Source organism: Tachypleus tridentatus, chromosome 9, assembly GCF_004210375.1.
Source record: "Tachypleus tridentatus isolate NWPU-2018 chromosome 9, ASM421037v1, whole genome shotgun sequence".
Taxonomy (NCBI): Eukaryota; Metazoa; Arthropoda; class Merostomata; order Xiphosura; family Limulidae; genus Tachypleus; species Tachypleus tridentatus.
The window spans coordinates 141,299,364-141,316,194 of NC_134833.1; the positions used below are offsets into that span (position 1 = coordinate 141,299,364).

A 16,831-nucleotide genomic window follows, 5' to 3' on the forward strand; every position below is an offset into this window, starting at 1 on the left:
AACCCCTGATTTTAGCGTTGTAAATTCGTAGATTCACCGTTGTATCAGCGGGGTACGAGAGAAAGTATTCCTGAAAGTTAAACGAAATTATGTTTTTATAATTTTTTAAGATGCAAGGCGACATCGCCAGAACACCAATCGTAAGAGTTAGGTATATCATTATCTCTTTATAATCTTACTAACCAAATTATTCAAGAAGATCCATTGGAAACAACGACTACGCAAAACTATATCCACGTTAATTTGTATGCAATATGTGCAGCCATTCGTAAAAGCTCCTAACTCACCTTGGTCCTTCATTTGGATATTCCGGTATGAAAACTTAAATGTACATACTCGTATGTTCATTCAAGTGTTCACGCGAACCCGTGAATCCAGTCTTGCGAACACTAAAAACCCCTTTGGCTTCCATATTAAAGTTAGACTTTGTAACTGTATTCAAAATCTGAAATAATAATTTTATTTTAATGGTTTTTATATGTGAGTATACATTTTTCAAGTAAATCGATTTAGCCAAATCTGTATATTCCCCATTTTCCCTGGATCCCTGTAATTTGGGACAACTCATGACTCTTACCAAGACATTTTTATTCTTTTACATTCAATTGGAGTAAAAAATTGTAAAAAAAATTGAAGGAAGAAGTCAAACATTGAATAAATAGAGGTAGGTACATTTAACTACAATTGGTTATTAGTATAGGCAATATAGCATAGATAGTAAGCAATGAGCGTTATAATGTAAAGCTTAGTAAAAAGCTATTGTTTTAAAAAATATATATTATAAATGTAATTAATACATATTTTTGCAGGAATCAAATCACTTAGAAACAGATAATTCTGCCCTTAAGAAAGAAATCCAAGAACTACAGAAGAAAAAAAGCTATTTAATGGAGCTTTTACAATGTCATCACTGCTCGGTGCCACAGAGATCATGTGCACTGCAGGTTGGATATCCTCCGCATCACACATAAATCGAGACTTCACGAGAGTTGGATGAATATCGAGAAGGATCTGATATTTAGTGAGATAGGAGGAGAATATCTCGTGATTATTACTTTGCATATATTCTATTCATAATTTTTTCCTTAGGAGAATTATAAAATTATATGAACACATTCATATGCATTGGTGAACTACGTATCTGTCTTTTATATTCATTTCTTAAAACTCTTCATCATTACTGTTTCTATGCCGAACTTAAAATGTTAAAACTTTCACGTCTCAAGAGAACCAGATGTGGAATAACTATACGTTATGTATCAAAATACGCTAATGAATTTCTTATGCACCACATTATGTTATCGAGCCACTTGAAAGCAAGTGTGAAACATATGTACACACACACATGTGTACACATATATAAGCGTGAGTATAAATTTGAGCTGTGAAATAATATTTTAGTTCGATGGTTTTAACCTATTTCCTAACGGACTCTATATGTTATGTTATTCAAACTTCTGGTGTTTCTCAAGAAGAATTACCTAGTAAAAAAAGTTATTAATTGAATTTTAACGATACATTTCTATTGCTCTATAATTGCCTATGAAGAATCCTGGTGATAAAAAGATAAATTAGATAATATAATTTGAATTTATATTTATGATAACACGAATATCATTGCAGTAACTACAAAAATCCAAACAAATCTTGGTTTTCATTCGAAAATATTATTTATGAATTCAGAGAAATTTTAAAGTGTTAACTTGCTGTTAGAAATTTTATGCATTAAAATATAGTTTTAGGTGTGATATAGAAGCACGTTAAAACATAATATATACGTATATCTTCAAATCAAATACAATATATATTCAAATGATTTTTTTAGGAATGAATTTGCTCTTCTGTAAGTATAGTTTTATTTTTAAATGTTTACAAATCTAGGTTTATGTTTTGATGAACTGAATATAAAATATCATTTATACGTGAAATGTTTTTAGGCCTTTATGGAAATCAAATTCTGTCTGCTTATAAAATTATAGTAATGAATTAGGCCTACCTTTCACATGTTTGTACAGCGAGGTTTCTTTATATTTAAAGCTGAACATTAAGTTAGTTTTGGAAGTTTGTACGTATTTTTTTACAGAAAATGATTAAACTAATCAAGTTAAAACAAGTATATAATCAATAACACTCTTAATTTCATACTAGGCCTAACTGTAAAACAATTTGACGTCACAAGAAATTATTGTCTCTGGAGTTTTCTTTTTCAGAATTTTATTATTCTCGTTCAGTACTGCCCCTGCATGTGGTGATTAAGTCTTATAATTTGTTTACTTAATTATAAACTAATTACTGCTTTATGTATACCGATTCAGTTTTCCCCTAGACCTTACTGTTCATAATAAATGAACGCAATACCCTGCGTTAATACTTAATGAAAACCACAGTAAATAGAGCAAATTATCAGAAGTATTGATTACGGAGAAACTAATTTCGTGCAACGGAACTACTTTCAACAATACTAAGACGTCTAACAACTTGTTCTGTTTACCAACTGCTTGTCTTGAATGCGTGTTTCATTTTTCACTTATATTTACTAAACAACAGATCTTTTCCCTTTATATTGAGGATACCCTTGATTCGCAGTACAGATAGTAAAGGCAGCTGAATTACGAAATAACGTATTGTTTGACTTTGTTAAGTAAAATGCTGGATTTTATATAACAGCGATATTTTTAGTAAATATAAGAGTTTTTTATCGTGGGGTTTTCAAGTGGTTCTCTGAATGCTTTAGAAATAAATTCGGCTTCAAACTTAATTTCGATATCGTGAAAAACTTCGTGATAGAAGCGTCTTTAAAGCAGTTCAAGAAATGAACGATTAACAACAATTACGAATCGGAGAAATATTTTTACTGTAAAGTTGATCGCGATATCAGATCCAATCAACCATTAGGATCTTTTAATAAGTTTAATATTGTCCTTCAATGAACAGTATTAAGTTTTCGTATTTACAATGCCAAAATCCGGAGTTCAATTACCCGCGGTAGTTACAGCAAGTAGCTGAAAATGACTTTTTTCTAAAAAAATAACAAACAAACCATAATGTTCTACACATTTTCCTTACAATTCAAAATATCTTTTCACGACGTAATAATGTTTGCTTGATCTAAAACCCTGCGCGTTTTATGTTTCTCTGTGGTATGTTGTGCAGTATACAGCGTGATACAGTGAGATATGCAAATATGGCAGTAAGAAGTTAATTTGGTTTAAACCACTTCTTGACTGTTTAATGATTAAATACTCATTTGTATTTTCTGTATTGAATCGTGTTGTGGAGCATGTGAGAATATTGGAGTGATTTAAAAATATAATCATTTGTTCATAACTTGTATTTTTATTTCGTTCTCTTTTTTAATTTTTTACTGTCTGTTGATCTGATATTTCTGATGTATGAATGCTGTAATAAGTGTAAATTTAAAATATTGAATGTGAGAATATGTAAATATTTCAAAGAATTCTTCATAACAAATATCTCCACTATAGGTCGCTGTAGTTTGTCAGTTTTATTGAACGCTTGCAGTACGTCAAAAATCTTCTGTGCTTTTTTTCATTTATTTCTATTTCTAGTTTTCTGAGCCATTTTGTGTTCTTTTCTTTACACTAATTCCTTTCTATCTTCATATCCTTTCTACAGCAGTTTTTCATTTTATAAACTGATTTTTCTTTAAAATAAAGGAAATAAAAATATTTTCATATCAGTTATACGTGTCAACTTAGTAGAAAGTTATGCGTTATTGATATCTGTAACACATATAACAGAATATGTACAGCAATCCGTTCAAATAATTTATTAAAGGTCCAACGAGTACACACAGGTATCTGATAACCTTATTTGAGATCGTTAGATATTTAGTTACTGCAGAAAATGTCACTTAATGGTACTGAATTGTGTTCAAACAGTTCTTAAAATACATTTCTAAATATGAGACGATATCCTAACTCTACCAGTACAGATGTCACTATTATGTTAACTACTCCAGTTTCAGTAACAACACGGTAAGTACAAAACACTAATCTGTGTATCAATAGGATAAATACAAAACATTAACCTGTGTAACAATAGGGTAAATACAAAACACTAATCTGTGTAACAGTAGGGTAAATACAAAACACTAATCTGTGTAACAACATGGAAAATACTAAGCACTAATTTGTGTAACATGGTAAATGCAAAATACTAATCTGTTTAACATGGTAAATACAAAACACTAATCTATGTAACAACATGGAAAATATAAAATACTAATCTGTGCAACAATAGGATAAATACAAAATACTAATCTGTGCAACAATAGGATAAATACGAAACACAGATCTGTGTAACAATAGGACAAATACAAACCATTAATCTTGTAACAAACTCCTAATCAGTCCAATTTCAATACTAATATGGTAATCACTCTAGTTTCAATAATAGCCCGGTAAATACGACATACTAATCTATGTAACAAACTTCTGATGAATCCAGAACCAATATATTTAGCAATACGGCAAGTAAAAAACGGAGTTGTATGTTGTATTATTACAACTGGAAAGTTAAAAATTTGCCACTGTCTAAAAAAAATAATAAAATAGAATGGTCCATGTAAGCAAAACTACTTTTAAATAACATTTACCTAAAGGCAGGCGCCTTTGCTATAAATTAGAGTGGACAAAAATGTTTTTATTTATTTATTATTAGAGTACAATTTTCAATACAAGATATTGGCAGATAAACCACATTAAGACAGAATAGCGTTTAATAATACCAATGTTCTTTGTTTAATGTAATCGTAATTGTTGCTAAGATGAGAAAGTAGCGCTATGATGTTAAATTGCACTCGGTGTAGGTTCTTCGAGAGCATAATTAACAGACTGCTCTGAAAAGTGACATCTAAAGAGTAAAAGTCGTACTACGATTGTTTATGACAGTTTCTTTTAATGGCTCAAAAGATTCAGTTAAATACATATAAATAAAATACTCCACTTTCCTCTCTTGAATTTCATCATTTTATATATATATATACTAGAAAACCTGATTAACCCTTTTCTTATTCTTCCTGTAAACCTGTGCTTTTTTTGGTTCGATTTAAAATTATTAATATAAAATTATTGATGGAATTATAAGTTGATACTAAAACAGTACCTCGTCGAAGATTTCGGTTTTACCACAATAATTTCTGTTCATAAGCTGTACAGTAGTCGTTTTTATCAGTATTTTAGTTAAATAGGAAGATCTATTAAATACGCTAGTCCATAACTAGATTTAGTGACAATATTTTGTTTATATATATAATTTATATGTTAAATACAAGTAAAAGGTATTATCACTGACAAAACTCATTAAGGCTAGAGATACTGCACGAAATGTCTAACAAATTTGTGAAGTTCTTTATCAATATTCATCAGACTTAAAAAGTCTTCACATTAGACTCCACATTATTCTTTTTTTTAGCGCTTTGTGATAGATTTTTATGTGACCTTTTTATTGTTTGTTTTGCGATGTTTCGCCTTTGATTGTTTTATTTTTAACAACTATCGAGGGAATTATTAAAAATATAAATAAGTAAAATAAACAATATTTTACTATTCCTACATACAGTATAAAGCTTATGTTGTTAATTGGAGATAAGCCAAACTTTTGACTTTAATTTTTCAATAAAATTTATCATTTTGGTATAATTCTTGGTTTAATTCCGTGCTTATCTATTAACATTTGATCTTACTATAGAATTTGCCATTAAAATACATTAGCCTCCACGTTGGTTGAACTTTTTTTTTTTAATTTGATGACACTTGAAGGCTAAACAACTAAAATCGCTTATATTGGACTTTATTTGAAAATTTTCATATTGTTCTAACTGATAACGGTTCGTCGTTATTGGTTGCTTTTAGCCTAAGATGAGATTGTCACGAGTTTTTATTACAGATGTCCTGGCTTAGATACTATTGTTGCGAGAATTATTGTCAATGGTTATATTTTTAACTTGTTTTATTGTTAAATGAGTATTGTTATTGCCATAAAGTCGTTAGACGTGGTACTCGGCAGCGATTCGAATGAAAGATGTCGCTGACTCGCTCGCTGTATTTGATTTGCGTTGTTAAAAGTTAGCGTCGTCATTGAAATCAGAATGCAAATATGTTGCTCGACGCCTCGTAAAAAATTAGAGATAAAATAACTGAATGATATAATGTGATGTCTTAGAACTTTAATTCCCTATATTGTTAATATAAGAGTCACCTGAAGACATTGGAAACTAAATATACACTTTGACCTTTACATAATAATTATGAGATTAAAAGTGTTCAGAAACTACACAAAAGATATGTCAAATTGGCATTCCTTATTTCTTGTCCATATTGTATTCCAAAGCTGAAGAAATCTGTAAAATGAACTATCATTAGATTAACGTGTATTTTTGTTAGGTCTAAAGATACAGAAGCACTATAAAGCTTTCATTAATCTAAAATATACAACAGCTAAAATAAATGTTTTAAAAACAACGGATCGATAAGTTAGGGATACTTATTTTAGCTGATATATATTTGAGCTACGATACACTAAAGCAAATTAGTTTAATGGCTAGCTTGTTACATCTAATTAAAAATTCATTAATTCGTCAACTTCAAACTGCATTATATAACTTTAGCTAGTTAGTCTCAAACACTAATAATATATTTGAATTTCAATATTATATTGCAACTATATAGATTATCCCAAGGATATACATTAAATGTGGTGTGTTGTGTATTTATAAAGCGAATTGTTAGCACGTAGTTTGAGAACATGTACCTGACTTTCTCTATGACTCCCTCCTCTTGGTCACTATCCTATAAAAGTGACCACTTAGGACAGGGTGGCTTCAAATATGATAGCATAGGTCAAGCAGGTTGGGTAATATGATGCAACACAAACATCTATATAATGTTTTATGTATTCGTGTGGACAAAGTTGTTTTTCTAAATAAAAACTATTTTAACTCAAATTTAAAATTACCTTGTTAAAAGACACGTATAGCATCATTCATTAATAAAAACTTGTACAGATTTTCAAGTGGCGAAGAGAATAAACTTTTCATATATATAGTTCGTGTATAGTAAAAATATCTTAATCGTTCAAAAATATGAAATCTGGATATTTTTAAATTGCCTGCCTTCACAAATTAAAGGTGAAAATTAGGCTTATAGATGTGTTGCATTAAGTTTTTACTACAGCATCACTGGCTCATCTATTTAATCATTAGACAAGAGATCACGCGGTGTTGTACGTAACGAAAGCCAAATTGTACATTTCTCGGATGTAAGTTTTCGTATTTTTGTGAGCATACATAAAGCACACATACAAAAGAACAAATTACTAGTTGAATAATAATTAATAGAGACAAAACTGGCTCGCCCAGATTGTAATAATTCATTTTTATAAGACTGTGTGACTCACCTCAAAATAATTATAAATTATATCCTTTTTCGGACGTTTTGAGATTGGTGTAGGGGCGTTGCAACAGCAAACTTGCCCTCGTAGGAAAATTGCTCTAATTACCTATGCATTAAATATAATTTCTGTTTGGGATTTCTTTATGGGTTTTTTTTTTCGTTTTACCACTAAACAAAATAAATGCTGACATTTTGAATATTTCATAAAGCCAAGTAATTGTTTGTGTCCCACAAACAATGACGTTAGAAAGAGGATCTGTGGTGAGTATCTCGTATACCTTATTCGGTTTGGGAAAAACTGTTCGGGAATTTGTTAAAAGGAAGAAAAGCGTTGTGCTTGCTTTAATATTTGAGTATCTTAAGTTTGCTAGTTTTACTTTACTTTAGGGCGCCGATCTTTTTTTTTATTGTGAAAGCAATGTCAACAAACATGATTAGAAAACGTAGCCCTAGTTTCATGAGTTGGTTAGGCCTAAAGTGTTAACCGATATAAAATATTAATATTATACCGAAAAGAAATTGAGAATGTGTGAATATAGTGTAAAATGTCACTAACGGCCGATCTAGATTAGTATATTCATTTATATTGTATTAATATTTACAGGATATAGTTGTTTATGTATTATGAAGGTAATTCTACTTGTTTATATCATTCTCAGGAATAGTTGTTGTTGTTGTTTTATTAGACGAAGAAAACCACGTATCGTCATCATACGGAAAGTCTAATAATGATTTCTCGTTCGTAAATCATCTATTATTCATTCAGATTGTAACTCATTTGCATTAGATACATTCCAAGATGAGTTTTGATTAATAACGTGTGATTCTAAACTAGTGGCTGGCGGAACTCATTACAGGCTTGAGAATGGAAAGTTAAATGTGAAATTGCAAAGAAATGTATGTTGCTTTGGTTGTTACAAAGCGATAGTCTCGCAATGTGAGGAAAAAATTATTTAATGCATTAAGACTGCCCTGAAATTACTACTATAACTAAGTAATAAATATTGTGAATTATTAATTCCACTTTTTACACAAACTTTAAATTTTATTCTGAATTCCTCTTCTCTTCGCTAAAATGTGTAATTTCATGTTTTAACGAAGAGAAGAAAAAAATCAAATAATTCACCAGCTATAGTCCACTGAATATCAATAAATAATTTGTTACGACGGTATAGGTATGTTCACACATATATTCAAAGTATTTTAGTGTACTGGCGGTGAGAAAAGGACTATATATCAAAACATCATTACTACTGGTGATCAAAGAACTGTACATTACAACCTACGTTACCAGAGGTGAATAAATGACTTTACAACAAAACCTATGTTACTAGTGGTAGGTAAGGTACTGTATACTGAAACCTAAGTTACAACGGGTGAGTAAAGAACAGTACACCAAAATCTGTGCTACTAGTGGGAGGTAACTTTAACATTTTTCAAATTCTAATAGATAAAATTGAAGAGACATGTGTGATTTTGTATTTGAAATAATAAGCAGATAGCTTTGAAAGCTTTCAACAGTTAGATCGTGGCTGGTCATAGAGTTTAAAGATTGAAAGGGCCGAAGGAATGGTTTGAGAGTTTTAGATGAGTTCACCTTGTAATACGTAGCTGAGAAGAAGAAAAAAAGAAATAAAACGAAGTAATAGTTATTAAGCGCAAGCTAGAACTTAAATACCTCCGCATTTAAGTTCTTTCGGACAAATGCAAACCTTAATTTAATCATACTAACAACACCATGTAGACTTATATGTATTGAAAACAGCATAAAAATACTTGAAAAATTAGTCTTAAAACTAAGATTTATTGTCATTAAATAAATCACCAGTCCAGTCTTTTGTCTGTCTAATATTTAATGAATTTTAATTTAAATCTTTCCCATTTTCAATACTCTGTAAAAACATTTCTTGATGTCTTTTGTTTTTGTTTTTAGTGTTTCTTTGTTTTTAAAAATTTAGATCAGTATTATTAGATACAAGAAACTAAGTCATAAACATGGTACTTTTGCAATGTATATATACAATTGTTTTTAGTGTTATAAGACATGAAATTCGAGTGGTATGTTTTTAACGTACAAGCTTTGGCATTTGAATGGGGGAAGCTGTACAGACCTAATAATTGCTTATAAGATTTTTAAAAACCCATTCTATATGAATCATAACCGTGGATTATGATTTTATTTGTATATTTAAGTTTATATTTGTGTTTTGTAAATGTATTACTCTACTTGTTTAGCAGTTGTTTAGATGAAATGATAAGCAACGAAAAAATATTAAAGAAAGAAATGCTTAAAAACATTTACTTTTAAAAGTAAATATGTTTACTTACAAGTGGTACCACCACGAATTTATTATTATACTCGGGTCTCCTCGACCGTGTTCGTTACCCACTACACGTGGGAACCACGATTGGCCGAGAAGTTCCGATGTTTTTGACAGGAAGCATTAAGTAATTTACCATATAGGCTTTTAAATAAGATTTTCAAATGGAAAAGCGCACTGTTCGGTTAATATTAATATTTTGATAAGTGTTTCATGTCTTTTAGAAAAATTCTTTATTCCTTAAGCGCTAGAATGTGATGTGATTTTAAGATTGCTTTATTTTTAAAAGTAATAGTTTTGTTGGAAGAGTGTACATAAGTGATTTTTTACGGATTTCATGTATAATTGCGTTTAAAATACTTATAGTGGCATACATAAAGGTGGGACAGCTGCTCCAGGAGATAACGAAACCCAGTCTCAATATGTATAGGCTGGCTTGTATGATGTGTATATCTAGTAAACACTTTCGAAATCTATGAATTTTTTGGAGCCAAAGTTCTAATTCGTGTAAGGTCCAGAGCTTCAATCTCTGAAGCCTCTACCAGTGAATATTTGGAGGCCATAATACCACATCACGCGCATACAGCTGCCATAATATTACGCGAAATAATCGAAGCATGGTTTTATTTCTTTTAGATTATGCCTTAGTGTAATACTTCACTTATGTGACATTAGGGTGGACAGCAGCAAAAACATTTTAATGCATAGTCTTTGTGAGCCTAACGTACGCCACAGTCAGCATTCAACATATTAATTTTCGTGTACATTTGGAGTATAGTTTTTGATCATTCCTTTGTATAAGGAAACGTGAGATCTCATTGGAAAACCTCGCTGTTTTTGAATTCATTACAGTACTTGCTAACTTTCTTCATATTGGGAATGCTTTCGGTTAGTCTTACGCCATATATCAAACAATTCATATAAATTTTTGTAACTAAATCCTAACATTCTGCAAATTTCTTCTTGAAAGCTAGAAACAAAGACGCTCTTGATGTGTCAGTCTCAAGAAAGTGGTCTGTCTGCGCGCTTCTAAAGTTAACATTAACAAAATAAGTTTTTTTTGTGTTTTTTTTACTGAACACGGACTTTGCTTTCACTTTGTCCCTGGGCAAGTAATGCCTAAACATTAAAAAATGCAAATGCGCCAAAACTGGTGGGTCACCAATAATTTGGATGCTAAAGTTTTGTCTAAGCTTGTTTTAACTACGTATGCTACCGAACTATCTTATGCTCCAACAGTATCATCTGAGGTTAAGTAATGCGACTGTTAGATGACGCTGCAACTGTTCCGTGGTAATTTGTGTTTTGTGTGCGTTCATTGTAGGCGAAATATTAAATCAATGGATTTGAACTTAATAGGCCACAAGCACACGTATAATACTTACATACAAATACCTAAGAAAAATAATTTCGTTGTCTTTTATTTTCATTAGTTGGCAATGCTCTGGTTTTAGCCTCTTTAAATGATGTATCGTGCCGTAATTTGTTTTTTAGTCTTGCCTAAAAATAGCAAACGTGCACATTGAAACATTTATATTATAAGTATAATAGCGAACTACCGACAATGAAATGGGTCTACCAAAATGTATGTTGCGGCAGCCCTGGTGTACACTCTCTAAAATTAGAAAATAAGTTTAAAAGCTGATTTTGACCCTGTTTTCATTTTCATGGAACTTTTTGGTCAGTATGGTTCTCTGCCCCATCAGTGTAAATTTGTTTTTAACATCCCTGTAATTGTTTTTACACTTCTCTCTATTGATTCGTATAAAATGTAATAAAATACGGTTTTTGCGACGTCGTTACGGTTTTATTGGAGAAAATTTTCTAAAACCAAAAACTAGACAACGTTTAACCATTGTTTTGCCCATACATACTAATTTCTTTAAAAACAAAAATAGTAAAACCTCTACTTGTGTCTCTGCAATAATTTTAATGAATTATAACGCTAAAAATCTGGTTTTGACACTGAACACACATAGCTAAGTATGTGAGTGACTCATTGTTTAACGACAAACAAAAAGTAGAAAATAACTGAAAACAGTTGTTTTTTTTATGCGAAGTAGTATGGAGTTTTATTTTGACCTTATAAAATTACAAATATATATCCCAGAGAAATTACATTGTGGGAAACGAAAACTAAAATATCGTGGAAAACAAAATTGTGGAAGTCACCGGGATTTTTTTTCGAAAGTGGGGGTCGTTTTTGAAATAAGTAACACGTAGGCCTAACTAAGCTATGAGTCACTATCAGTTTATTGTATAAACATATAGGCATATAAAAAATCGTGTCAGATTGAAAATACACATTATTAAACGAAACGCTCTGTGAATATAAAATTGTATTATCATCCCAGTTTTTGTATCACTGGAATGGGTTTTTCGTGATCACCAAAATGGACTTAAAAGTTTAAGGGGGGAAGACATTCGCACTCTACGACCCCATCTTTCTTTAGGCTAGCAATGATCGTGACAAAGAATGAATAAGATCCTAAAACCTTGCTTAAAATATTTAGTCCAGACTATTTTGTATAAATAATTATTAAACTGTTGAACCTAAAAAAATATTAAAAGTTGCCTCTAAAAAACTGTTAACTGTAATTGTTGAAGGACAGGTATTCTTGTCGCCTGTCACAATAAGATTTTTTAAATATAACATTCGAATTTTTTTGTTTTAGTTGCACTCTCCATCTGTTAAGTAAAAAAAAAAAGAGTGAAATTATCAGTCTAATGTAAATGAGGCTGGAAATATGCAATCTATGTTGGGTAAGTAATTATCTCCGGTGTGTATTGTTATAACAGTGTATGCTGTGTGCTGTTGTCACTGAATTCATACTAATGTTGATATATGTATATTTTTTTTCTGTCAGTTTGTGCCAAATTATTATTGTTTATTTTACAATTGTTATGAGATGTATAAAAATCGCTTTAGTGCCCAGAAGTAAAAAAAAAAAAAATTTACGCAAAGTTTGATATCATTCGTTTATCGAGGGCAAATTACTGTGTTCTCTTGTAGTCCCACCTCTTGTTAAATATACATACTTGTCTACGCTGTACACTGGTTCGTGAAAACACGAGATCTGAAAGTTTCGTAAAAAAAAAAAGTTGATAAAAGAAATAAAGAAGCAGTATTTATGTATGTTTATTAGGTGTGATAATCAGGTGGTCTCTGTAGTATGTTTCAGGATTATTAAAAATAAAGTCATTCACATGCTTACGATGCTTTTCGAAATCATGACTGATTAGCGAAAGTCCTGAGATCAAAATATGTTATTAAAATGAATTTAATGTTGTTGCTTTTTACAAGTTATTTTCAAAATCTCTTGCTGTAGCTTCTTAAATCTAGATTTAAAGTACTTTTATGTGTTTGTGTGTGTTGATAATAGTTTAGATATCTGACAGAAGAGAAATTGAAACCAGTCGGTAGGCATGGAAAAACAAAAATTGAAGTAACCGATCGCTTAACGTACTACAATTTTAGCATCCTTCGTTGTTTTAAAAATATTTTCAAGTTTGTGTGACACGCCTTAAAAGACAGCTGACGTCATAGCACTATCGTCAGTCTTTACGTGCAAAGCGTGATACATTACATAGTTTGAATATTATTACAGGTTTTTGATGCCTAGTTCTGAACTATACTCTGAACACAGGTTACTATCAAAATCATAGATTTAAGCTTTCTCTATTTTTTAATTAAATTAAAATGACAATGAATTAAGTCAAACATATTATCTTTGTTTTGTGTTTTTAGACATTATTAAATGACGTGAGTTTCGAATGCTGTTTGTTGATGATATTCCATACTGTAGACAAGAGTACCTCGACTCGTGAATACGATGGATATATTATACATCTAACCATTTCCCTTAAAGCAATAGTTCCCAGAATGCAGTTCGCGACTCGATCCGGGGTGGCGGATTTATCTCCCGTAGATACATTTTCTTTAAATCTTGCTTCGCACGAGATATAAGAAATTTTTATTGATAATTATATTTGTTACTAAAATATGACTACACAAGACTGCGTATGGTTGAGAAGTAAAGTACTGAAAGTAAGGGAACTCGTGTAAAATTAGTGTTAAGTCTTGTGGTGAGGGTCGATCATCCAGGGTGCATTAAGAAGCTCCTAGTGAAGGTAAAAATGACAGTGTAATAACATGTCATATTTTCAACGAAATCAGCTATTGTGGAAAACCTCAAGCTAAAAGAGCTGCTGTCGTAACGAAAAGTTAAAGAATTATGGACAAATATAGATTTTTTTTGTTTATGACTGTAATAATAAAAATATTTTACGTTTTATGTTCTGTTGATATTGATTAGATTATCTTTCAAAATAAAACATTTTTACAGCACTTTTAGAAGAGGTTTTTTTTCAGTTTGGAACTAATTATTCGTGAAGAAACAATATTTTAAATTTTAATTGACTGTCAATGTATCGTAGTTTTGCTGATGCTTTTAATTAACTTTACCGACAGTGAATTTTTTTATTTAAGAAAAAGAATGCATAGCTTTTATCACACGATCATTAACAATGTAAAGAACTATCAAACTTTCACAGAATAGACTTGTAAATATAAATTCGTATCGTACATTGATGAAACACAGATATAATAAAAAAAACAAGTACAAGTTAAAATAATCTAAACTGTTAAACAAAAAATAAGAAAAGAGACCAACGTGTACTGACAGTCAAAAACAACAGAAGTATGATTGTTATTATGGAATAAAAACAGTAAATGAATATCAGTATAGTGTGAGACATTAACTACAACAAAATACCAGTAAACCGTCAGTCAAGAAAGGACCTCCATATCCTATCACATAAAAATAATATTTTTAATTAGGAATGGTGAAACTACATATTATGTATTCCTCTAAACGATTTAAAATGTCCCAAATTATGTTTACAAAGTGAAAAAAGAAATCTAATATAAACTCTACAAATTATCACGGTATATATAAATTTTATAAACTACGTAACTTTACGCTAAATTGTTTTTTTGAATATATATATATACATCTAAATATACTTTAAATAGCTCGACAATATAAGTTTTCTATCGTACCCTAATTATGGTTATTGTTTCATATAATAAAGTTAACTTAAAAAGTTACATTCTCAACGGACGTTAAACACAATGTTTAAAATAATGCCTAAAATGTTTTCTTTTGTGGTTTTTTTATATTGTTTATGAATTTCTAATATGATTCGCGATGTAGAAACAGTGATATTCATTCATTTGGTTATTTTACTTGGCTATTAGGGTGTTGCCTTGGGTTGTTAGGTCGCTGTTTTTTCATTTGTTTGTTTGTTATTAACTTGAAATTTGAGTTGGAAGATACTAGAAAAGGTTTGATATGTGCAAGTTTTGTATATCTGTGTTTATATTTAAAATAAATTAGATGTTTTTCTATCAAACTGAAAAGACGTATTTCTGTATTTTGAATATATAAAAAATGATTAAAACCTAAAACATTCACACAAGACGTTTCGCTGTGAAACATTTACAAAAGACGTTTCGCTCCTTTTTACTTTTCGTTCTTGATTGTTAAATTTATTTGTCCGAAAAATAACATTACTATATAATAAATCGTAAAATCATGACACTTTAGACATATGTTAACAAATAAACTAACTGATGTGAATTGGATGACACTTTTTTTACATTTCATTTTTTTCTTCATTAAACAAGTTAAAGATACATATATTCTAGGAACTTAAGAGTGAAGGTAAAAAAAGAATTTATAACAGTATGCCTATCGCACCATATGTACCTTTCATTTCAGTCCATGCTACTGTTAGGAGTATAATGACCATTGCTAATGGATCTTTAGGTTAACGCTCACCGTACTAAACAGTTTTGAAGAGAAGCGAGATATGAGAATACAAAAATATATTCAGTTAGGACGAACGTAAACTTCTGAGGGCAGTTTTTTTTTCATAGGAGAAACAACATGTCCTGGATCACCATCTGGAAGAGACATACACGATGAAGAGATATTCAACTGAAGGAAGCAACTTCCGTTTAATATGATGTGGAGAGTTTAACAAGTGAGCAAGGATGACACTGTGGGTCAGGAAATAACGTGTGATATATTCAATATGACATGATGAACACTGAGAAACGTGGTGATATAACCTCTGGATGAACTAGATTCTGAAGGTCAAGCGGAGGAAATGTCGTTCTTGGACTATACATATTTCATGAGGTACAATAATAAGTAATGCAAGAACGACTGGAGGTTTTATAATAATGAACGAAAAGAGGTACAATGAAAACCTCAAGTGGTTCCAGTCTGACACTGCAAAAGGTTAGTTATCCTGTAACCTTACAGTTGACTATTGCAATGTTGACCTTTCGTACCAGATGGTTATCGAATATGACACTCAGATACATGACTGTGTTAAGTGCTTGTATGGAAACATGATCTGTCTGAACAGTAAAGAGGTCAAGCTTTTGCTATGGTCAATATTTTTAATAGTAAAGAAGTGAAAATTTAGTGACATCAACTGAATTAACTTAGTAAAGGGAAATTCTTATCAAATTTAATTTTTAAATTCCTTTACAGTTCTGGTGAAGAACGCATTATTAATTAATTTATTTTATACACCAATTATTTCTTTTAATTAAAGCTACTTATCACTCAGAAGAGCTGGAGCGGGTCGAGCAACGACACCAGCGCCAACGGGAAAAAGCTGCATTATAAAATCTTAAAACGTCGATTAAAGTGAAAAAGAATTAAAGTAAAGAACAATATGTCAATCATTTAAATTATTGTAGGTGAAAGTTAAAAGGTAATCCGTAATATGGAGGCCTAGCGCCTTCTTTGATTAGCCGTACTCTCTGCTGTAGACTACAGTTTCGGCTATTTAAGTATTATCAGCACAGCTTGGGTCAATAAACTAAAGAAACATCATTAGGCTTCTTATAATGTTGAAGTGTGTTTTGTATCTATGATAATATATCAACCATACTAAACTTGCTTGTTGTTGTTTTGTTTTTTTCTGCTATTGTTGTTATTTATTCAATTTCAAGTAGCATGGGGGCCCGGCATGGCCAGGTGGGTTAAGGCGTTCGACTCGTAATCTGAGGGTCGC

At 30.8% G+C, this 16,831-nt stretch overlaps 1 protein-coding gene across 2 annotated transcripts in view; it reads left to right on the forward strand.

Moving 5' to 3' along the window:
- Window positions 1-14,780, forward strand: part of LOC143226534 (uncharacterized) — a 90,869-nt gene extending 76,089 nt beyond the window's left edge. For both annotated transcript variants that reach the window (XM_076457612.1, XM_076457611.1), the window contains one exon: window positions 810-14,780. In XM_076457612.1, the coding sequence (XP_076313727.1) occupies window positions 810-971 (162 nt within the window). In that variant the 3' untranslated portion in view covers window positions 972-14,780. The remainder of the gene's footprint in view (window positions 1-809) is intronic.
- The last annotated feature ends 2,051 nt before the right edge of the window (window positions 14,781-16,831 follow it).